Source organism: Hoplias malabaricus, chromosome 18, assembly GCF_029633855.1.
Source record: "Hoplias malabaricus isolate fHopMal1 chromosome 18, fHopMal1.hap1, whole genome shotgun sequence".
In the NCBI taxonomy this organism is placed as follows: domain Eukaryota; kingdom Metazoa; phylum Chordata; class Actinopteri; order Characiformes; family Erythrinidae; genus Hoplias; species Hoplias malabaricus.
The window spans coordinates 22,986,416-23,011,376 of record NC_089817.1 but is presented as its reverse complement, the minus strand read 5'-3'; the positions used below and the strand labels follow the sequence as shown (position 1 = coordinate 23,011,376).

General features: G+C 36.8%; 1 protein-coding gene across 1 annotated transcript in view; it reads right to left on the bottom strand.

Moving 5' to 3' along the window:
- The window catches only part of grk3 (G protein-coupled receptor kinase 3), a 59,028-nt gene that overhangs the window by 7,573 nt on the left and 26,494 nt on the right, over positions 1 to 24,961 (bottom strand). Inside the window, exons 3-19 of the mRNA XM_066650152.1 lie at positions 16,268 to 16,341; positions 14,017 to 14,118; positions 13,442 to 13,516; positions 11,909 to 11,970; positions 11,723 to 11,774; positions 11,407 to 11,498; positions 11,201 to 11,300; positions 9,986 to 10,064; positions 9,184 to 9,314; positions 7,424 to 7,518; positions 6,496 to 6,603; positions 5,801 to 5,867; positions 4,645 to 4,745; positions 4,171 to 4,237; positions 3,971 to 4,066; positions 2,510 to 2,672; positions 171 to 307 (exon numbers count right to left, since the gene is read on the bottom strand). Coding sequence (XP_066506249.1) covers positions 171 to 307; positions 2,510 to 2,672; positions 3,971 to 4,066; positions 4,171 to 4,237; positions 4,645 to 4,745; positions 5,801 to 5,867; positions 6,496 to 6,603; positions 7,424 to 7,518; positions 9,184 to 9,314; positions 9,986 to 10,064; positions 11,201 to 11,300; positions 11,407 to 11,498; positions 11,723 to 11,774; positions 11,909 to 11,970; positions 13,442 to 13,516; positions 14,017 to 14,118; positions 16,268 to 16,341 — 1,601 coding nt within the window. The remainder of the gene's footprint in view (positions 1 to 170; positions 308 to 2,509; positions 2,673 to 3,970; positions 4,067 to 4,170; positions 4,238 to 4,644; positions 4,746 to 5,800; positions 5,868 to 6,495; positions 6,604 to 7,423; positions 7,519 to 9,183; positions 9,315 to 9,985; positions 10,065 to 11,200; positions 11,301 to 11,406; positions 11,499 to 11,722; positions 11,775 to 11,908; positions 11,971 to 13,441; positions 13,517 to 14,016; positions 14,119 to 16,267; positions 16,342 to 24,961) is intronic.

The following is a 24,961-nucleotide window of genomic DNA, read 5'->3' as shown; positions in this document are numbered from 1 at the left end:
TTTATATTTACTGTACTTGTTAAATGATGGTCCAAGAGGAAAAAAAAAAAAAAAAAAAAAAAAAACAACAACAAAAACATAGATTCCTGTTTTTGCTGCATTATAAAAATTGTCCCAACTTTTCCTGAAATGAGTTTGGTAGAAAAGTACACAAAGATACACAGACTTACCCTTGACTCGCCTTCTCCTCTCCATTCTACACGGTTGGGGAACAAATAGAAGTATCGGCGCTGCCACTGAGTCAAAAAGGGGTTCCCTAGCTTCAGCATATAGCCATGCATGATGCAGTCTTTGCCTAAAGCGTAATCTAAACAAAAGCAAAATGAAGGCTCAGTTATTTCCCAGTACATTACTATAGTGAGAGTAAACAAATCTACAAAAAAAACAACCTCACCCAAATGCAAAAAAATGTTGTACTCAGACCATTAAATTCATTTCCAGCTATTTTTAAATAAACACTCCCATTACATGATTTATTTTAACATTGGTCCTAAGGTCAAGACAAACAAAATCAGCGCACTATCATTAGTCTTAGACAAAGTCAACTTTAGATTATCACAGCAGCAGTCATATTTCTTTCACATTTACCCAACAAGATAGGGTCCCTTTTTTTTTATTTTATTTATTTTTTTTTAAAAATTGTTTATATAAGACAGAGAAAAAAAAACCTTCTGAGAGTGGTTCTTCCATCCCCACAGAAAACAAGCAGAAGTGCTAATATTGCCTTCTGATAAATATAGTAAAAGAACAACCGTAGCAGTGTCAAATTGTTGAGATCTGATATTTATTTACCCCTCTAACAATCATTGTAGCATAAAATATCTGTCCTATATCATGTTTACCAATATTTGTTTATCATGCTATTTAGTGGAGCACAACAGTGTTTCTTAGTTTCACTGTTTTGACTGAACCTGGAGTGTACTTCATTCAGATATTGTGCCCCAGTTCACTGCTGTTTATATTTGTACTTATATTTATATCATGCTTGTGGTAAAAGCAGTATCAGTTTTATCACTGACCAATAAAACGGTTATATCTTGAAAGCTACTATTAAATGACACTTTTTTGCTACTCCTTTGGTCAAAAATATTTAAAACTGAGAAAGCAAGATGATTTTTCATTTTAGAGGTTAGTTAAAGATGATATTTAGTATTTGTTACTAAAACAATCCTTTTAAATAATGTCTTGGGTGTAGCATTCTTTCGCAGATGTGGAAAAAACAAGGAGAGAAAAAAAGTCTGATTTTCCACAGAATTGCTGCTATCCAGAATTATGTTACTATGTCACAGAAAAAAAAGTTGTCTTTATTAATGTGCAGCCTGCACATCAAATGTAGCTAAAAACTTTTACCGATTCGACTTTAAAATAAGACTACAATAAAAACCTGTTATTTACATTGTCAATAATTAGCTTGTAAACACAACTGTCATTAATAATCATTTGTAACAGAGATAGAAAGGGCAACACTGACTTCTTTTATTGTCTAAACCTGAAAGTGTCATAACTTACAGAAAATGTCTAGCTGAGACCTGAGAACGTGAATTTTGTCCTTTCACACGTTAAGGAAAACCACATTATGATTAATGCATAAAATGACACTCTATTAGTGGTTAATTTATAAAACCTGCTGGTTAAACAGTTAAACATATGAACAAATTTGTGCTCAAGCTGACAGGGTTAACGTTGACTGATGGGGAAGACAAAGTAAGGTCTTGCAAGATCTGAGGTTTAACAGCATAGACAGATGTGGGTTCACTATTTGGTAAACAAGAGGTAACTGTAGCGTTTTCTATGTTATAAAACTAGTTTCTAATGACTTTCAATGCATGAACAACATATTTAATAACATTAATAAACAGAACAATTTATAAACCTTTGTAAGTGTAGTCTTATTCCAAAGTGGTACCATTTTTACCTTTAAGTTTGTTGACAGATGAAGACAAGAGATTCCTGTCCCTTGAGTATTCAACGTGAGCTGACCCTGATCAGTAATTTAGTTTTTTAACCTGCTCAGGTAATTTAGATTCTGACTGGAGGAGGGATGATTCAACAGTAATCTAACCCAAGTAAAGAACACCAAACATTGTATAAAGTAGGTAATTACTAGAGCTCGCATTAAACAGATTCAGTTTCACAGCTTACGTACACATGCAAATTAAAGGTAGAACCAGACATTCAAATTATATTCTGAAAATTTAGAACCCTATATCAGCAGCAAAGCTTCACCTCACAGCCTACAAGCAACATACATTGGCTTAAGAATCTAGACATTTCCAGAATTTCTAATAATTTTCTTGTGAAAACATGCATAATTCTGTCTGTGATCTGGCAGCCAATGCTCTGCAAGCTCCTGATGCTGTACTGTGAGAGACACAACAAAGCATCAGATCAGATCTTTACTTTGCTTCCCACATGTTAGTTTTACTAAATTTAAATTTCCCTCACACGCATTATATATACGATTTATTTTCAAATTTTTTTAAGGTCTGGATAACAGTGAGACCCTCACCCTCTTCATGGCCCTGCTGTTTGTTCTTGGCCCGCTTGCGCGCCTCATTCTTATCTGTGTCACTGTTGACTGCCTCGTACACCGTCTCGGCCACCTCTTGCTGCCAGCGCTCTGAGATCACCAAGGGAAAGTTCTTATACAGCTCCTGATCACTGTCCAACAGCTGAAAAGACAGAGGTAAACAAACGTCAAAATGGAAGATGGTGAAAATTTAAGAGTGAGCAGCGGTGCAAAATCTTCTTGCAATTTGAATTAACTGAATACAGTGTTAAGGCCCATGTGCAGAAATGTAACTACACATTGTGTTAATGTAGACTGCAACAGCTGTGAGTAGTCCGCAGTCAGACGGACATGGTCGAAGGTGAGGAAATATTACGGAGGATGTGAAGAAGCCATACGATAAAAACTGTAGACAGAAGCAAAAGAATGGTGAGAGATTTTCTAAAGACACCGGTTAGGATGTCTTGGAATAAATATAACATAAAATAAATAAATAAAACTGAGGGAATTTAAGAATGCTTAAGAAAAAAATATCGCTGAGTCGGGGGAACCGAGCCTACTTTGTATGGGTTTCTTATTAACCATGATCTGTCCCAAAGTGTGCCCTAATCCCTACACTTCACTAATTATAAAACTAATAATACTACACCACTACATTGTGCACTACATAACGTAAAGAAAAATGTTTGTGATTCAGCCTTATTATTTTAGTGGTGTAACTGCAGTGCGATGCAGACACATCAACACAAGTACAAACGCTCACAAATGCATGGGTGAATGCAGAAGCATAAATCTACCTATAAATCATAATTTTATAGTTAACATCTTCAAATACGCCTACTAACCTGAGGTTTCTGGCATGCCACTAATTAAATTTGAATGGAAAAAAAAATTAAAAGCTGTGTCTGGTGGCTTGGTTACAAATGCCAACCAAAAAGTCTAAAGCTGCCTGTGAAAACTGTATAACTCAGCTGTAAAAAGACACGTGGGCCTCAAGCCAACAGTGGACAGTCTGAACTCACTCGCTCACTTTGTGCACGTGTGTTTGAGAGAGGGGGTGGTCGGGGTGGGGGTGGGGGGAGAGAGCATGACACAGAGAAACAGACAGAAAGAACACACCTGGTTATACAGACATTAACCACAACCTCTAGCAAACAGTCCTGGGTTGCTAGGCATATTTGCCGTCCTCGCAAAGTGGAAAAAACTCACTCTAAATTTGCGTTTAACGAGAATTTTTTTTTTGAGAAAAATTAGTTTTATTTACGAGAAAAAGTGTAGAACAGAAGATGACATTTTCTCTGACCCTCTCCCTGAGCTAGGAATATTCTTGTGGACACTCAAAGAGGTGCTAAGCAGACCACATGCTGAACTATAGCTGTAACATAGAATACATTTTCAAAACAGAAACTGAGTGGGCCACTACTTTAAAGTACATCTTGCTCTATGCTTTTTTTTTTTTACCTTTATGCCTTTTGTGTCTTCCTCATCAAAAGAGCCAATGTCGAAGGCATCAGCAGCATTGACTTCTCCCCGGGGAGGGATGAGCGGTGGAGAATACTGCAATCAAGCAAAATTACAGACTGAGAATGGTTAAGTATCTTTGCTATATATATACACCCAACTAAAACACCAGTGCCTACAGTAGGTACATGTGACATTACCTTCTGGAGATAAACCTGCTGCCAGTCGATTCCTTTGAAGAACAGATGTTCCTTTACCTCTTGTGCCCTGCAGGGTGCATAAGGAGAAAAAGATGAAGAACAAGTATATGGAAGAAAAAAAAAAATAATAATAATAAAATAAAATAAATAAATCAGACATCACCACCTCTTACCACCAGGGGTCACTGTTTCAGTGAATGATCACTTCCTACTTCCAAGCATGTTTCACACCATAAAATAAAAGCAGCAGCTAGTATGTTGAGGCAGATCACCCCTCGCTCAAAGACTAAGTAATAGATATGTCTGGTCCATGCTAGGGAAACCAGGAGTACTTATTAAAAAAATAATGAAATAAAATAAAAAACATATTAAAAAAAATTAAATTCCAAACATCTTGTAAGTAATGCCCTCTGAATTAACCGATTATCCCAGACGAGTGATGGGTAGTGGAGACCTTGGACTAGGCCAACTTACCCCCGACCCTGGCAGCCCAACCTCTTCGCTACATCTCTTTGTAACAGTCCTTCCAGCAGAGACTTGAGTTCCGGTGAAAATGAATCTGGCAACTCCACATTCTACGGGATGGAAGAGGAACAGTATTAGAATAATATCAAACAAATAGGTCTAGACTGAATCTGTTATCCATTTAAAATAAGTAGCTTTGGACGGTCTGACAAATTTTATTGCCAAACAAACATATAGTAAATGATTGACAAAGTACTTCTGTAATAGAATGTTAGGGAGAAAAATGTAAATACTCAAAAACTCAAAAACTCAAAAACTGTTTGTTTTTTCTAATCACAAATGTTTCTGGACAATTGACGGGTTGCAATAAGGATGATATAGTCTTTCCACAATATATTTCAGTTCAGTGTGAGTAAGTATCTGTAAGTATAACAGTAGTGGGACAGACCTTGTGGGATTTGGGAATGCCTGTGGGTAACACTTCCATCTTTACATTTCGACCAAAAACAGTGATTAAATACCAGTGGTTAACAAAATTTTATTGAACCACAGAACAATGATGGTATCTATTCAATCAACCTCAGTGGTTTTGGGGTTTTCCTAACAAGACCTATTTTGTCTGCTAAGGGAAAAACATTTAAAAGGACAATTCAGCAGGAAATCTTGGTTGACAGCTGCAATCCACCTGTGCATCCTTCCCGAGGGACAGCTTCACAGCTTGCAAATCTGGCCGAGTGCTAGTCTTTTTTGTCCAGTTACCGAGGGGCCCTATAACAAACTGGGAGGCTGACTCAGGAAAGGGCAAAAAAGGACATTAACTCAAAAGTCAAGTCCATTGCAGTTCATCGCAGGTCAACAAACAGTGACCGTGACAACGAAACCGTAAAATGCAAAGTGAAAATGCAAATTCAGTTGGCTGTTTCCCTTTCTGCTGTGAAATAAACAAAGGTATAAATGTGCAAATATTAGAAGGATATGTTCTCAGTTTTCTTCCACAGAAAGATCAAAGGTCCGGTGTTACAAATTTTCAATTTAAAACAATGTGATATTGAACTCATTGATGTTCAAGCAGCCACACACATTTATGCCCTTTTACGTACCATGAACACCAACACTCTCCACCCTCATGTAAATAAAAATTAAAACAAAAATCCCTGTATCTTACCATAGTAAGCGTCATGCGGTCAATCTCGTGTTTATCTTTGGTCTTGTGCTGCCGGAATGGACTGTGCCTGAGAACAGAGGGGAGAAGACAAAGTTCATGTTTCTGAACACAAAGCTACCTCACTACAGGCCAAGCATACAAGTTCAGGGAGAACAGTTGTTAATCAAAATAAGTTGCTTAAAGTCATTCAGCTTCAGCAATAAAATGTAAATAAAGTGTGCCATACATTTATTCATGGTCTCCTCAAACTGTAATATAAATAAACAAACAAAACGGGACGTGCTGCAGTTCCTGGAGTAAAAATGCTTTCTCGTGTTGCTGCCTTTCTGCCCTGGCACAGGTCTCATGCTTTGAAGTGTTCGCACAAGAGACACGTCAGCCTCCTCCCCCAATGCATGCAACTCAGTCTCCTGCCTCCCATCCTAGCAACCATGGCTCGGCTTTGGCTAGTCAATCAGACCCCCACCCCCCACCCCCTCACCCCCTCGCTTTCCTCTGTGAAGTCTGTGAGCTGACCTCCTGGGTCGAGACCCCTGACATTTAAACTTTACTCACCACATCAAACAGGTGGGAGACAGAGTGATATACATAGAGCAAGAGAGAAACTGACAGAGAAGAGCTATGGCATGGTAGGGTATTCATGAGTGGTACCCAACCCATGGTAGGGAAAAGAGTGGTGGTGTTGATGCCCTTACCCTCGCAGAAGTTTAAACAGCATGCATCCTAGAGAGAACCAGTCAGCACTGCTGTCATATGCGGTGCCCTTCTGAAGGACCTCAGGTGCCATGTAGCCATGGGTACCCCTGCAAAAGCAGAAACAGGTTCAATTTACCATTACACCTCATATCCCCTAGTGGCAGATGAAATCATCAACAAACAGCTGATGCACATGTCAACCTTGTTTTGTTCACACGCATTCATCTGCAAAACCCTGAAGTGGTTAAGACTACATGTTAAATATACTAGATTGGACGTGCACATAACGTGGCTTTGGTTTTATGTATTGGTCACAGAATTGACCCATTTGTTTCACCCATCCTGAACATACAGGTGCTCTGGGTCAACTAGCAACCAAACCAGTCATCCACAGCTGCAAGTTAAATCAAACACAGATATAGCACAACCTCTAAAACAACCACCCATAAGTCAACACATTATCCGTGCTATTAATTCAAACTGCACAATTAAAACACCCACACACTACTTAACGGGGCAATGTAAAGTAGTTTCAAAGCCGATAAATTACAAAATCAAAGACTGACAAGTAAGAATCTGACTGCACACCGTTCTATTTCGGTAACGTTTATTAAAATATGTAATGTAATATTCACAAAAATTTATAATAATGATTGAAAGCAACACTCAGAGGATCTAACTAATATTTTAAGTGTCTGAACAACTGAACTGTAACGGTGCCACCATGAGTCAGTTTCCAAGGCTGATCTTAAGTCAGGTCTTAACTTCAAAGCTTTCTGAATGGAGATTCTCTACCAAAAGGAAAGCAAGCATTCCCTGGCTGACAAACCAGCCCCATGTGCAACATTCTTTAATTTAAAAAAAAGTATAGTTTTAATATTAATGAGTTTGGACTTTAATAATTTATTGCATTGTAAGGGCACTCACACACTGGCGTGGGGTTTCTTCTTGGAGAAATCGCAGGCCAAGCCCAAATCAGAGATGCGGACATGGCCATGCTCATCTAAGAGGATGTTGGCAGGCTTAGGAGGAAAAAGGGAAAACAAAAAAAAATGAAAGAGATGAAACGATATAGGAGAAAACCAGGACACAAGTTGAAGAAGAACAGAAAAACACTGACTTTAGCACGACCTGAAAACACGACAGTTCTCATGATATATCTTAAACACCGCCCAGGTTCCTCAAAGTTACATACTGGCGACATGCCTGATGTAGACAGCACCAGCATTGAAGTAAATATCATCAAGAAACAAGAGATAACTATTTACTGACTTCAAGCTGCTACATGTGTGCTAAAAAAAAAGTTCATACATCGGGTAGTGTTTAAGGGGAAAAATAAAACTGCACTAAATTCTAATATCGGTGACAGAAGTTAAAAGTATTTAATAACAATACACTGTAGGCCAGTAAACAATTTGGAAATTTAGATATTCCTGAATATTATTTTTTATATTATATCAATTTCCTAATTTAAAATGTCAACTCTCTTTTACAAATACAATTTCTTAAAAATGTGAGCTCTAAAATAGGACAGACATTTCCCATTGTGTTCCATCTCTTGTTCTTTTAATTGCACTTTTTTTTAATCATTTGAGAACTGAGGATACCAACTGTTGCATTTTGGATTCTTGCTTTAATTCAAGACATCAAATGCTCAACACTAATGTCTAATGACACAGAATATTGTCTGATTCTGCTCTTTAAGTGACATAAGTGACAGATCTGGACTGCAGGTAGGTCAGTCAAGCACACAGTCTGTCTACAAAGGCACGCTGTTGTACAATGTGTAAAATAAAGCTATTGTCTTGATGAAATAACCACAGATAACCCTTTAGTTTTTCTAAAGTCCTAACACACACCTTCCTATCAAAGGTAATTGATACATAAGTCACCCCTGCTATGGGCACTGATGCACCTTCATAACATGTCAGAAGTTCGCAATTTTGCGTCTATATAAATTTTTGTTTTTCAACTTTTCGACTATTGATGTGATGAGCAACGAAGTATCTTTGCTTGCAGAGACTGGGTTTTAATGGATGCTTGTTTTATATTCACCTGTTTGTAGAGAATTGTTCCATAATGGTGTAACTTGAATATTCTAGAAAATGTTGACTCTTATTTTGCCCCTGACCCAGCTTTGTTCAAATTCTAAATTAGTTTATAGTTTAAAAAAAAATAATAATAATAATAATACGACAAAAATCCTTCAGAAATCATAGATTTCAGAAATATTTTGGTACATTTTATCCCAGTTGAATAAATTTTGAATAGACTAAACAAATAGATTCTTGTTTGTACTGCTTTTTAGCGGAAATGGAGTTTGCATTAACCCTTCAGACCCCAAGAGAGCAAACTGTTCCAGAGGCCCACTTGAAATGAATAGTGAAAAGAGGAAGAGAAATGTATGTGCGCATGTTTTTTTTTTTAGTTTGGATTTAAGCAGAATGTTGGCATGCACATCACAAAGTACAGATTAAATTTCACCATGTAATTCGGCATTGTAATATATATGCTGTGAGTAGTATTCAAATTTGTTCAACTTTCTGATCAGTTTTTCTGTCCTTGACAACCGAACACTGGATAACAATATAAAGTGTCTTCATGTCAGTCATTTGGCAAGCGAAGACAAATGTTTATGAGCCAGAATTATTTCTGAGCACAAGCAACGTGAAGATAATTTCCCTTACTTTGAGGTCTCTGTAGACAACAAATCGATTATGCATGTGCTCCAAGCCCAAGATAATCTCTGCTGCATAGAAGCGCATTTCTTTCTCACTGAAGACTCCATGCTGGGAGAGATGATAGTGCAGATCCCCACCTAAAACAACATGACAGATGAATGAAATGAAATGAATATCGCATTTTGCATTATTTTTATCTTCTGTGATTACATTATGAATTTGTGTTGTATGCAAACAGTATGCCATGTCCTTTGTGAGTATACAAATTCCAGAGAACATCAAACACAAATCATTAAAATTACATCTCAACAATGCCACCATTTCTTTATGTTCATATGCAGATGAGATTTCAGTAAAATCTTCTCTCAAAAGTTCTTGAAGTAATTAGTGATTAATTAAATTAAAAAATAGAATTAATGCACACTTCAGCATTGGATGTCTGCCTTCCAAGTATTCTGAGCAAAGGTTAATGGTTTTGAACATGCCAAAAGCAGTTCTAGGGATATCCTCAGAACAATTACTGTGCACCTTAATCCACAATCATTGCAAAGGTAATTCTAGTGATATGAAAAAGGCAGCCCAAGTCAAAGGGTCACAGAAGCAGTCTTAATTAAAACAAACGTGAATGTACACGTGAAGACTAAAAATTCCCTGTGTACAGGCCTTCCTGATGTTATATCGGCTGCCTATGATTAGTGCCTTTACTGCTGTAATCCTATCTGGAAGTGCTGGTTAGGGGGATCTGAGGAGCAGAGCAGTACTGGGCATGACAGACATGCAGCAGAGAGGGTGATGGGGCAGCTCTTACCATTCATCAAGTCCAGGATGAAACACAGCTTATCAGGGGTGTGGAAGGCATATGTCATACAAACAATAAACGGACAGTCCTGGAAAGAGTGACAGAAAGAAAAGAATAAGATAATGAGATTAATTATTTATAATTTTTATTAAATATAATGAGTTATAACAACATGTGGGCCACATTTTATGGTATACTTACTACTTTACAACCAACAAGCATTTCAGCAAACATTTCTAAGTTCACTTTGCAATCTACAGAGCTACAAAATGTATGGCTTTATTTATTCATTATTGTGATAATAGCATGTTCTGTCACAATAAATTAATTATCGAACTTATCGAACAATATATGGACATTCATTTAATAGCTTTTGCTGACCTTAAGATCACCCATTGTGTTAACTGTTGTGTTTGTTCAAATGAGAATGAATATCTTAAGTATTTTAGCAACTCACTCTGTTTTTTGTCTGTTTTTTTGGAGCTGTTATGAAAGCTATCATTTGTTTAAAAATAGTAATTTTATTTATATAAATATTTTATTTATCTTTATTTATTTAAGATATTTAAGGATTCATTATATTCTAATTCCAGTGTCTGAATATTCTAAGTAAATATGTCCTTGCTAAAACTGCATTGCTCTTTAAAGAGGTATAACTGCAGTGTTATGCTCTTATATTATCATGATATCAGTGGCACAAAACGGTATTAAAATGACAGCAATATATTTTATCGCAATAATTTCTGGAACAATATATATCGATTAAAAAAAACTGCCTATAGTGACAGGGTTAACAAAAGCTAGCTTTTACAAAAAAAAATGCTTTGGTAAATCACCATGATCCTCTGTGTTTATATCATGAGGCCTAACTCTTCTCAAAGTCATAATTAGCTCCATGTGGAAATTATGGGGTATGTGGTGAAAATGTGGTAACATTAACTGGTTAATTTACAATATTTAGTTTAACATCCTAAAAAAACAAGATTTCTTACCTAAATTTGTCCTGCCAAAGCAATAAAGCAAGTGTTTCTCATTCTCCTCTGAAAACTCCTCTGAAAATATTGCGCAATGCTAAACTGCTCAAAAAATGCAGCAGTCGACTTTTCATGTGATAGCAAAGATGTAGAAATCATCTGAACCCATATAACATACTCGAAAAAAGTCTGAAAAAGTTGAAAAGGAAGCCCCACTTCAGATGATTATCTTTGTAAACATGTCACTTACCCCTGTGCTGACCAGCGACAGCATGATTCTCTCATTGAGTGCCAGGGTCTCACCCTGTTTCATCTTAATCCGCTTCTTATCCAAACACTTCATGGCATACCTGACAGACAAAAACCAGTGCACCTAGTAAGAAAATCTACTTTTCATAAAGGTATTAGGTCTCTTTAAATGTCTTTTCCAATTCAATGTTCATTTAGCGTACTTACATTTTCCCTGTGTCTGCCTTCCTGCAGCCATACACTTCTCCAAATCCCCCTCTACCAATGATCCGATGAACGCTGAAATCATTCATTGTTAACTAGCAAAAAAAAACAGAAAGGATATGTAAATACAAGTTACAAACAGGGGCTAATAATATCTTAGTTCAAAATGCACTGCCAATAATGAGCAGCACTGTGACAGGTCTGAACATCAGGGCCTGTATTAAATCAAGTTATAAACTGAATTATAATATGACTAAATTGAAATGAATTTTAAAAATGTAGTATGTTTTACAATATTTGTTGCACAGACAAAACTCACGTGAATATTAAGCTCTACATTTTTCCACTGGCAGAAACGAGTGAACTTGTCACTGTATGGAAGAAAAACAGGTTGGAATGTTAAACAGACTAGTGATTAGCCAACAGGAAAATCTAGGTTTCACAATAGGTAGATAAACAAGAGAAAAGGTAGGAAGAGCATGCAGTGCAAATCACACAGTCGCACCTTTCTATAAACTTCTGAAAGATTTTCCCACGAAGGCTGTCACAGATTTCCACAATGTATGGCTAAGGAATGAAAAAGAATGCAAATCATAGGAGTTGGTCCTATATTATGATAAAATATGAATTTCAAACACCTGAGTACAGAAAATGAGTTTTGAATTCTGTTCAAAAAACACTGCAAAAATTAACCACTCAAAAATAATAAATAAATACTATATTGTTTGAAAAATGTTACAATTATTATTTTTTTTTATTTGGATTTTTAAACATAGCTAACTTCTCTGGCATTGGATATAACTGAATAAAATGATATTTGTATCAGTTATAGGTTTATTTCCACTGAAATTATTCTTTCCTGGGAATTCAGAAAAATAAATAAAAAAATTTAAAAAGTGGAGAGCATGATCACAAACCTTGAACCAATCATAGTCTAAAATGTTAACATATGTTAATAAGAAGATCACAGCTACAGAGCAATTCTGCGCTTGAGTTTACATATTTAAAATGCTTTGGCTTTGTGATTAACTGTTAACATAGCTAACAGATAGTGTTGGTGTTAATTTCACATTCATCTAACTCTGGAAATGTCAAGGTGCTAGAAGACTAAAACTGGGGAAGTGAGACGCCCCTTTATAAGATTAGCAGTGAGGAAAACTGGTGGGTTGTGCTTATTCCTAGATTTTCACATTCGAAATGAGGATTAAGAAGGTTTAAGAATGGTTTCACCTGCGGCTAAGACCCATGTACATGTACGTGTTACAGGTGTCACAAAAAAAGTCTGCAAAAGATTTTAGTCGACAAACTTTAACATAACGTTAACAGGTGCACAATGAGGTCATCCAACCCAGAATGTACAAAAACATACAACAAAGAAGAAAGCCTCAAACTGAAGCTGGAAAATACTGGAAAAATTTAAGAAAGGTTTAATTTTTTTACTCTTTAATTTGGATCACCTGCAGCTATATTATTTCTACTATCTACTTCTACTGATGCTCAAATTGCTCCATGTTGTTTTTGTGCTCATTCTGCTTATTTGGGTGCATTACCAAACAGCCAATCAGTGTTCACTTGCCACACAGCTCTACAGACCTGCACGAGGCATAGCTGGGGCTCTGGATAGGTGCACGTCAAACAAACATAAATAAACAAATAAACAAACAAATTTTGAGTGTCTGCATTCTGCATTACCCATGATTTCAAGAATACAGAGACATTTACATCATGGAATAACAAAAAAAAAAATACATTTTTCAGCATAGGATTATATATATATATATATATATATATATATATATATATATATATATAAATGAAATATAAATGAAAATGCACAAACATCAAATTAGCATTAAATACATCTACCAAATCAAGTTCAATTTAGTGTATTCGTAACATAGAACACAACCAGACATCATTAATCCCTACAGTTGAAGCACCGATCATGCTCTTCGTCCATAATCAAAACAGTCCTGCCATGCAGTTGGTTTAAAACCTTGGCTTCAATGCAAATAAGTATTCATTATTTTGCTCGTACCTGAAATAGGGTTGGAGGCACCTGTTTCTTTGCCAAGTGAGACTGGACATGATCCACTGCTTTCTTAGAGAAGGGCTACAAGACACACACAATGGTAAACTGTGAGTCATAAACCTGGGATAGAGGCCATTTCTTTTGTGTAAACATTAAGCATCTACACTGATTTCTGCAGCTTTCCTCATCTTAACTGCTATGTTGTACTGTAATCCAAACACCTGACAAAACAGTGATGTAATCTGTGTGACTTGAGAGCCCTGTGCACCGTTGTGTTGGTTCATTCAGCCTCCCTTTTAAAAACCCTTTTACAAGGAGCAGGGAAGTCAAAGTAAGGTCACTAATGGGGCAGATGACAATAAACCCAGAAAAGGACCACATTTAAAATGGTGCCTTTGCTGATGAAGTGGACAAGAATTCCTTGTTAGTTTCAACTCATGTCTCAGCAAAGCACTTCAAGAAGAAGAAGTAGAAGAAAAAAAAAAGCCTCGTCATATGCACAAACATGAGTGCTGATTTATTCCTGAATACTTTAATACTGAATAATGAGTGTGCTTTTGAGAGTGATGCTGTGTTCTTACATGTGAACATGATAGGAGCTCCTTCATTATGTAGCCATCATAAATCTGCCGGCTTCGACTAAGCCTCTCTTCTTCTGAATCCAGCTTCTCGTACTCTTTAATCTGAAAAGACAAAATGAGATTGCAGTAATCTGAAATACAATCACATGCTCTTTAAGCTGACACACAGTTGACAACCCATTGGGGGATAAACATTACACGCTAGTAAGCTTCAGGCTCTCTCTAAAACCACTGAGTTCTGGTTGGAGGTTATAGAAGCTAGTAGGGTTGGCCTGGATAATGTCAAAACACTATACGGTGGTACTGAAAAAAAGCTACACGTATTTAAAAGGAATCCTGGCTGGTAAAACATGTAAGCCTTTATAAGATGGAATTGCTGTAAATTATAAAGACATTTTTCTTTTTTAATGAAACTCCCACTACACATAGGTAACCATTGTTGTTGCTGCTGAGATGCACACTGGATAGTGACATCAAATGATTGCAGTGATAGCAAAGCTTCGCTCTGAAAAATACAGACTACTGTTCAGCTTTTTCAGTTTGAGCCAGAACGCAGCATTCATGAAACCACTGACAATCACTCACACCAGAGTCAAAATAATGATGAACAGACGGCCGTGGAGACGAGAATGGGGTGAAACGGCTGCTGTTGATGTGGAAACTGTGTGCCTGTGTAATGAAGACACAAAGTACACTTACAAACTGCTGAACTGTACGGAGTTGACCCGTCAGATTCTTCCATGACCGCTAAGGCTGTACTTTCACTTTTAGGGTCCGCTAACGAGGCAGAAGAATCTAATGGTAAACTTTGCTGGTTGAACACCGTGAAAGAAAGAAGAGTATGTTCCTGTTCCTTAATGTTGTTCTCACTATGTATTATGGGGCTTTAGAAATTCTTATGTGGGAAATTTGTGGGCACAGCACTATGTTTTGGGTGGCATGGTGGTGTCGCAGTCACACAGCTCCAGGGACCTGGAGCTTGTGGGTTCAAGTCCAGCTCCGGGTGACTCTGTGTTCTCCCCGTGGCCACATGGGTTTCCTCCGGGTGCTCCGGTTACCTCTCACAGTCCAAAAAAAAAACAAAAAAAAAAAAAAACACACACACACACACAACACTTTGGTAGGTGGATTGGTGACTCAAAAGCGTCCGTAAGTGTGAGTGTATGTGTCACCCTGTGAAGGACTGGCGCCCCCTCCAGGGTGTGTTCCTGCCTTGCACCCAGAGATTACGGACCCACCGCGACCCTGAATTGGATAAGCGGTTACAGACAATGAATGAAATGAATGAATGTTTTAGTCTACACTTAAAACCAGCAACATTAGTCCAGTCTCTCATCAGCTGTAGTCTACTGAATGAATTAAAAGCACCTGGAGTGAAATGATGAGAGCTAAGTTGTGGGATTTTATGAAACTGTTCTCTCCACATGTGTCTTTCCAAAATTTTTTCCCATCCCTTATTTGTCTCGGGGGGAAGATGTGAATCCTAATATCAACCTAATCCTAATATCTTTCCTGTGTATATAACAGCAACACAATATGGCATGATTTTCTTAAAATGATGGCTTCCAAGTTCAGTGCTATAAAAGACATCATCTACCCAAAAGAGCCTCTGTATGTTTGAAATAATGGGTACGTCAATATATCAGATAAAGGTGTTATTTATCAAATAAATAAACTGTTCATTTTCTTTGGTTTGTAACAACTTGCCTTAATCATTTAAAGTAATTCCATCATATTGAGGCTTACATGTGTTACAAGCTGGGGATCCTTTTAAAAATGAGAACTATATTAAAGTGATAATGTAACAAACTTCTTTTCCAAGTTTGGTAAACTGCAGTAAAGGGATACCCCTTAAGACCTTAATAACAACACACAGACAGGACTGCCCACGCTTTTTTAAAAATTAAAACTCAAAATGACCCCTGTGCAAGCTACTCCTGTGCAATAAAACCTTGCTGTTCCCACACCGTAAGCTATCACAATGCAATTAAACCTCTCTATGTACAATTCACAAGCTATCATGGTGTGATTAAAACTTGCTCTGAATGCTCTGCAAGCTACGATGTTACAATTAAACCTCACCCGCAAGGTTTAATTCACAACCCTCCTCATCTCCAAGTGGGGCATTACTGTACGCATATTGCAGGAATATGTTTAAATCTAGTACGGTGGTATGAACAAAGCTAGATTTCTGATTAAAATAAAGAGCAGGCAAAGCACTCATTTTTTTAAAATAGGATGAAAGACTTACCTCTTCATAAAACTTCAGCTGTGGAACTGCCTCATCAATCTCATTCATACAATAATCTTTAAACAGGAGGAACCCTAAAAAAAAAAGACAAAACCACAGTAGTCAAATATTTCAGGTTTAAAATTGTCCCTAGAAAGAACACATAGATGAACCACTTTCGTGCTGCACAATCCTTAAAAGCATAAAATGTCATGCAATATATTGCACTTTACCTTTGACAAATAACATTACACTAAATTAGCATTGGTGTACAGATTGGCAGTACATCTATAGCATCCATCATCCAAAATCAAACAAAAAAACTGAGAACAATGGTTAACAATGAATTGCTCAGACAATAAACTGCACCCTTGTGACTTCCAATTGCACAATGCACAATGTTTCCTCTGGAAACAGAGGAACTGGTCCTGTCAATTTAACATTATTACTAAAAGCTAAAGAACAATAAACAATATACACCAAGGTTAAGTCAACCTATAGCTTCCAAACAATATAACATCAATGTTATTATGGGTTTCTCAATTAAATATTAGAAGTAGTTCCAAGTTCCACAAAGTTGGAAATGAAAAATAAATAAATAATAAAAATAAGGATTTGGTATGCCTGAATCCACCCGAAACTACGCTAACTGCAGCCTTTATTGAATTTCCAAAAACAAATTTCTGATAACTAAGTACAATCCCACTGGTCTGTGGAAATCTTTGGAAAAGTCTTTTACATAATGTTATGTAATGGCATGACATTTTAACTTTGTGTACTCCACCCTCTTATTCAGTGTGAGGTTAAGGGCACAGGACAACTGACAAATGCTGTAAATCAATGGAGGAGGTCGACAATGAGCACCCAAACCTGTGGGCCACAGATTAGACACTTAAGAGGATTAGCCTTAAATCAGAAGAGAGAGACTACTCATCTATTTCAGCAAATCCTTCATCAGACAGCTGCTTTGACCTTTCACTTCACCAGTTCCTGCTGAAGGCCGGTCCCTTCTCTTCCTCAAAGCCCTGACCACAGAGCATTAATGGCACTCCAGCCCAATTGCCAACTGTTTGCTCTTGAGTGTAACATTTGCAGAAGTCACAAGCTCTTATAGAAGCTCAGTGTACGTGTAACAGTGATCTGGTGCTTTGCTTGCGAGAAGGAAAGGAAGAGGGGAGGGGGAGGGTTTTTTTTATAAAAAAAAAATAAATAAAAAAAAGACCAAAACAGCTAGAAAAGATGAGCCTTATTGTTCCCATAGCAACAATAATGAGCCCCACTTGGCAGGACTGTAGAGAAAAGGGAAATGCAACAGCTACTGCTAGAACGATCACTGCTGAACTGGCATATTTCAAACAGAGCCTATATTTTCCTTATAAATTAATATGTCAAGGGGTCAAGCAAAGATAGAAGAGTATGTGGTGTTAACAGAGCTTTAAATGATGCAGCTTATGGGCATCAACCATCAAAGGAGGGGGAGGAGGTGGCTTAAAAAATTGGTGGGGTTTGGACTGAATGGTTAGTGTAACAGGTCCTATGCAACAAAAAGATGAAAGGGAAGAGGACAGCTTCCATTTCTATTGCTTGCTACCTGCAGTATTAGTACAAGCAGATTACTACAGTTAAAATAGGTAACTTGAGCACTAATTGGATCACTGGGGAATAATCTCACAGGGGATAAAGACACCTACATACACACACGTATACAAAACTACATAATCCGAAAAACCATGTCTCATTTTTATTTTATCCCTAATCTACATACATTTTATCCACCTTTATCTATTGTGTCCATCTGAAATGCACATATTATAAAGCCAAGTGAATTAAACACTTATTCTATATAAGAAACATATATTCTTCAATTTTCTGCAGGCTAAGGCTGACCAGAATAACATTTTAAATGTTGCAAATACATGTCATTGTTTCACAGTGTATTGTTTATATTGTAGAATTGACCTTGCTAGAAGTATTGAAGAGATTTTTTAATTTTTTGCTTATCTATATTTTTGTTTCTCCCCCCACCCACCAACCCCACCCCCAAATAAGAAAACAGAGGTGTCTGACTGGTTCACTGATTGCACATTCAGCAACGATGATACTTTAAAATTAAAATTTTGTTCAAATAATAGCTGCTAAACTGATTTACTGAATGGACCCCAATTCACATTGCAGCGCTAAATAGGTGCCATCATGAGTAAAAATAATTCTTAAATTTATTTCATCTTATGATGCATTTGTAAAGATTTACAGCTATTTATGCCTTATAGTGATTACCTTTAACATTTAGTTGGCATCACAGCCTCTGCCTCAAACGAATGATTTCTTTATGCACTACACACTAAAGGTCATTAAATAAAAGGATGTAATGACATGGGTTTAACAACCTTTGCAAGGCAACCCTAATATTGGACTAGATTTAGGGTGTTTTCACACCTGTAGTTCGTTTGTTCTGGTGCAAATCAGTTAAAAAGCTCGTAATCTCGGAGCGTTTCCCCTTGGCTTGGTTTGTTTTCACACACTGAAAAATCCAAGCGCACCAAAATGTGTCACTGTAAACCTGACTGAGACTGGAGCAAGAATGTAAACACAGGAAGAAGGTCCTGTGTTCTGGCCTAGTGCGTTTCTGATTAATTACTCCGATTAGAGGCTAAACTTTAACCTGTTCTCTGTTTACCTGCCTACTGTGTCCAATATGCAGCAAAGCACACCCTGGCTACGAATACTATTTAGCACCGATCTGTGGCGTACACCTTAGTGTTGTGTCAGATCACTTTTTTTACCAAAAATGAACCACACCAGATTTTGTGACCGGACCGAGACCACCTCCTCTCAAGGGTCTCAGTGAGGTTGTCTTTGTTCATGTTCGAAGCCGATTACTTTTTTCACACCTGCCCAAACGAATCGCACCATGGGTGAGTTCGATTTAACCGAACTAAAAATTGCAGGCGTGAAACTGCAATATGCTACAATCTTACAACAGATTACGCCCAAGAATGTTTATCATGGCCATCCCATGCCCTGTTTAATTTTTGTATTAATTCACTTTTTTATGTTTAATATATTTTAATTAAATATTCACCCAAATAGGGTGGACTGGCGTCCAACACCCTATTATTGGGATGCTGCCATAACAGGCACCAACCATTTTTTGCCACAGCTAAATGTAGCCCCTCCCACCCACAATGGTGGTCTTGAACAGGGTCCATTCAGTCTCCTACCTCCTCCAGAAAGTGTGAAAATTTCTCTCAGAGGTGAGAGCTGAAATCATACTGGACCAGATTCTTCTGCCAGATTTCCCAGCAAACCCTCACTATACGTTTGAGCCAACCAGGTCTGTCTGGCAATTTTCCCCACCATCTGATCCAAATCAGGACCAGATGGTGATCAGTTGACAGCTACGCCTCTCTTTTTACAGCCTCAGGTCAGAAGACATAACCACTGTTGACCAAGTTGACCACTGACATTTGGACAGAGGTGCACTGGAACCTAGGATATTTACAAGCAATTTATTTAGAAAATGGTGTCTATTATGGACAAACTATGATTAGCACAGTTTTCCAAAAACAAAGCACAACTATGAACGTCATACAATGGTGCACAACATTTGAACTGCCTCTTCAAATGATCATATCCTCTAATCCTCTGTTAAAATAAATATATGATCTATATTTTCAGATTCTGAAAAGCATCCTGTGCTTCATTATGCAGGCCCATGTAAACATGAACGTGACATGAAATAAAATACACATACATTATTTTCATTTATTATAAATATATGACATTATACATATTTAATATATATTTTAATGTATTTTATATGATAAAAGATAATACACAATGCCATTGTTTAAATAGGACATTACCCATACGTCTAAAGTAATATCTAGGACTTTTAAGGATGCATTACTATCCACATGTAAGACTACCTCCCCATTACTTAGACATCAGTGCTGCTTATATGTGAAATGCTTTGCTGACTATGGTGGGCTGGCAAGAAACGGATTTGCCTGGTCTTGTTTAGATATCAGAATAAAATCAAGTAACAACTCCGATATGGCAGGTATGCTTGCTAAGGTAGCACATATACTACAGTCGGATCAATAAAGCTCAGGTATCGGTAATATATCATACTGTTTGGTATGCAGCAAAGACTGCTAAAAGTCAAAGTCAGTCTGATGAATATTTAACAACTACATTTTAATACAAAGGTATAGCAGCTCTGCTCTTCAAGTAGACATTGTTTTCATTGATCATTATCTCAAAAGGAAATGGCAGTTCAGGTAAAAAAACATTTTAATCTATCCCATTATGAAACAAAACAAGGTAAATACGATTTAATAAAAACCTAAAGATTCAACTGATACAACCCATTTGAAATTAAGTAATAGAGATGCGTCCAATATGTTCTTTGTATAATACTGCCTTATGGTCATGTTGCGTGTCTTAGCACTATGTTCTTGATTTAGAACATTTTTACAGCGCAGGGTTATATTTATAAGCAGAAAACCAAACAAACAAACCCCACGCCCACAAAAAAACAAAAAACAAACACAAAACAATCAAATATATAAAAAAAACTTGACACCATATCTTCCTTGCTCCCATTTTCCCCTTCTCTGTTATCTTTCTGAAACTTATCCTCTCAGGCTGAGGCCTATCCCAGTTTTAGTTTTCTCCACTTCCGGGACACTACTGTACTGTACATAGAGCTGTCTGTTGTTTACAGTGAGGATCATATTTCAGGCACACCAAACCAGCTTGGATGTATGTGGGTGTGTGTTGAAAGGGATGTACAATGGGAGCTGGTTATGTTTTACATTTTAAAAGCAATACAAAATGTTATTTTTAAACCCTGTATCTAGTTTCAGTACACATTTTCACAACAGTTAACCACATCAAATCTCAATCTATTAATTAAAAATAAACTTTCAAAATGATCTTTTCCCAATCTAAACACCAGTCAACACACACTGACATTTCAAGAGATGAGGAAAACACAAAAATGAAGAGAGGCTCCCTGGGGAAACGGCAACGAGGGCACTGACACTATGAAAAGTTAAGGCACCATATTAAAAGAAACTTTAAACATACTTGGACATCGTCAAATTATCTGAGCTCTAGATTAGATAAAATTAGATACATATTCAAGAGACTGTAAAAACTGACAAACCTCTAACATTTGCTTCTATTTAGATCCAGGATGATACAGGACCAATCATGAACAAATATTATATATGATATTTATTTACTTGACGGATTTACATCTTAAAGTTTGTGAACGTATGGCCCAACCCTATGTCTCCACAGTCCACAGGGATAAAATGCACACTGTACAGGACAAGTAGAGCATTTCCTCATATGAAGTCTCTTGCTAATTTTCTTCATTACATTTCCATCAACAATGTACAGGAACCATGCCACACTGAAACATAAGCACTGACCAATCACAGCCCTCAAGGGCATTGTTGTAATTGGTATTGCATGCTCTTGGGCTGCACCATTGTAGATTAAAAGCAAATTATTATTATAAATATATATATATAATAATTATTATATTATATATATAATATATATAATATAAATATTTTTCTCCTAGGACTGATATCACAATTCTCATTTGCGATTCTTTAGCATACCCACTTTGTAATGGCCAACAAACATAATAAATAAATTATTTAATATTAAAATTAGCAAAATTTATAACAGCAGGTCAGATCTAAATAAACAGCTAGTAAAAACAAACACATCTATACAAATAACATCCATTTTTAAGGCCATTGGACCTGAGGTTGTAGCTATTTTAAGCAGCAGTTTATGCGCAAGTGCCTTCCCATTTAGAAAATGCAGTGTCTGCCATCTTTAAAAATACATAAGGAAAAAACAAAACAAAAAAAACTTAATTTAGATCCTTCATTGACCTCTTATTTCTGACCCATCTCCAAACTCCTATTTTTATCAACGATTCTTGAAAGTGGTATTTTTAAAGCTTAAATTGTATATATATAGAGAAACAATATTTATGAAACATTTCAACTTGGTTGAACAAACTACTTGACCTGTGCTCTGAATAACAAATCAGTGGCATAAAGCCTTATATCCTTAATAAGAAAATGCCACACATGTTCTTTGAGCAAATCTTTAGAAGATCTGTTTTGCTTAGCTAAAGTATCATATTTGATAAAGGGATCTGTGAAGTTGAAATACTTGTTAAAGTGACCAATCTTTCATTCATTTTCATGTATTCTCATCCTCTGGTTTTCCTTGGATTTATAGACTTGTGGCTACCATATAGAAAACATGCTTTAAAAAGTGGTTGTTCCAGACCTAAGATATGCTAGACCACTGTTTAAACTGCTCCAAATGTTTTAAATATACTGTTATTTCTGCTTGAATGGATCACGCAGAGTGTACTGACTGATCAAGCAAATAAGTTTTCATTCAACTGAGAAGCTGACCATTTCTTCTGAAAACTGGCTAAAATTGTAACAGGTTAAATCGTTGTTACTTTAATAAACTCTGTAAAGCTTTAAACTGAAGTACTGAATAAATGAGGAAATATAATCCTCAGACAGGAAAAGTGTGGTCCTAATGACTAATGCTTATTTAAGAAGTCCCTACCTAATCACAAGCCTGATATAAAAAACCTAAATTCTCTGAGCAATGGAAATAATATTTGATCATGACAATGCTTTTGAAATTTTGAAACATTTTCCCCTCAAACACACCGTTCTATCTTAAAAGACGTGGGGCTTCTGAACGTAACCAACTGCGTTTCCCCACAATCGTATACAAGACAAAATGCCTTCCACCTCTTCCTATTTATGCAGCAATTTTTTTTTACAGGAAAAAAAAACATTAACATGTCACATGTTCGGGACAAAGGCTGGCTCTCATTGAAGCTGTATCCCCTGCTATAGAGAAGAGGCGCTCAAATGGTGTTGAGATGCCAGAGACATAAGTAGGACTCAGTAGAACAGGTCCTGAGTCAAAGAATAGGCCAGTTTGAATTGATTTCCCCAAAGCCTTCATTTGAGAGATGAGGCAAGTGGGCAGTGTACATAAACATAGTGCTTTATAATGAGAGAATATCTGATCGTCTTTTGCGATTAAAACAAGCCCAGAAAGACTGTATTCCTTTCTGTAAACTCTGCTAATTGTGGCCATTTTCAGCATTTAGCCTTCAGATTTTAAAGCAGCAGCTGGTTTGAAAATTGAGAGAAAAGCATTAGAAGAACAGAGTGCGTAGCTGTTAGCACTACACCTCTTCTCCCTCGTGCCATTGAGATGAGTCGATGTAAAAAAGATAAACAATCCATATTTCAAGTGAGTAAACTTGAATATTTAGAGGGGGAAGCAGATCTTGTGAACTCCGTCTGTTTATACCTACTGTTTTAGGACTTTTGTAGCATGCCAAAAGAGCCACACATGCCCAGGATGACAATGAACAGACAAAATATTCATCTGTGTTACTATGGTAAACCATAGACCCACTAAGCAATAATGAAATTGGTTGGCCAGTATTTTTGTATTCATCAACTTTTAATAATTTTGTATATAGATATACGGTATATACACATACACACACACACTCTTTTGGATTTCCATACAAATGGGTGTGCACCTGAATACTAATACCACGCCCAGGCCGTTCTCTGACTAGCATTTTTTTTCTATTTGGCATTTTCTATTTCAGCTATGCGTGTTTTGTTTACAGTAATACGCGAGTTAAGCATTTCACAAATAATTTCAGTATTTTATATAATGTAAGAGATTTTCTTTATGTAGTGAACTTGATAGAGGAAATTGCAGAGCGCTGTTTGAATTAACATTGTGGTAAATTGGTGAGCAAAATCTATAAAGGCAAATGCATGCAAAAATAAATTGTAATAGTGAATATCGGTTTACTGTGATTATCACTGGAAAATAACCCAACAGCCGAAAACTATTTTACAGTACTAATTATGCATAATATTTATGAGAACATGTTTTAGCACAACTACAATAAAAGAATAAAAAACAGGCACACACACCCAGTCAGACTGCTGTTAATATGTATTGGATGTCTCTATAATGAACTAAAATAATTTTTTTTTTTTTATTATTTAATGATTGATTTAAAAAAAAAAAAAAAAAAAAAAAAAAAAAAAAAAAAACAACAACAACACACATTCTTTACCACAATCCCAAACAGAATATTATACTGCCCATTCCTTATACTCAATCACTTCTGTGCCCCTTCCTTAACGAAGCAAGTTCTGTCACTTAACTATCTAGACTACAAGCAATCAATTCAAGAATGCAAGTTTTTGAGAGAACCCCCTGCAACCTAAGAAAGCAAGAGTGTACCACAGGCCAGTGTGCGCACACACAGACACAAACCTCCGCCTACGCACTCAGTGAGAACATGCGCATAACAAGGAACTAAATTACCCTGTAGCCTGCTGGCTTTCGAGAGGGAAATGTTCACTATTCTTTATGAGGGGAAAACATGGTGTCTATGCAGAAGATTAAGACATTATTGCTTAATACCTTGAGGATGATTGTTGATAGTGCACTCACATCGTCAGAAAAGAGGACACAACTCGAAACGCAAACGTGCACATACACATAAGGCATTCTCAGTGAACAGTGTCAGTTTATTTTAGGCCTGATTTTCATCACTCCTGCCCACACAATCCCTCCCGCTCTGTTTTACTCAGCCTCACACACACA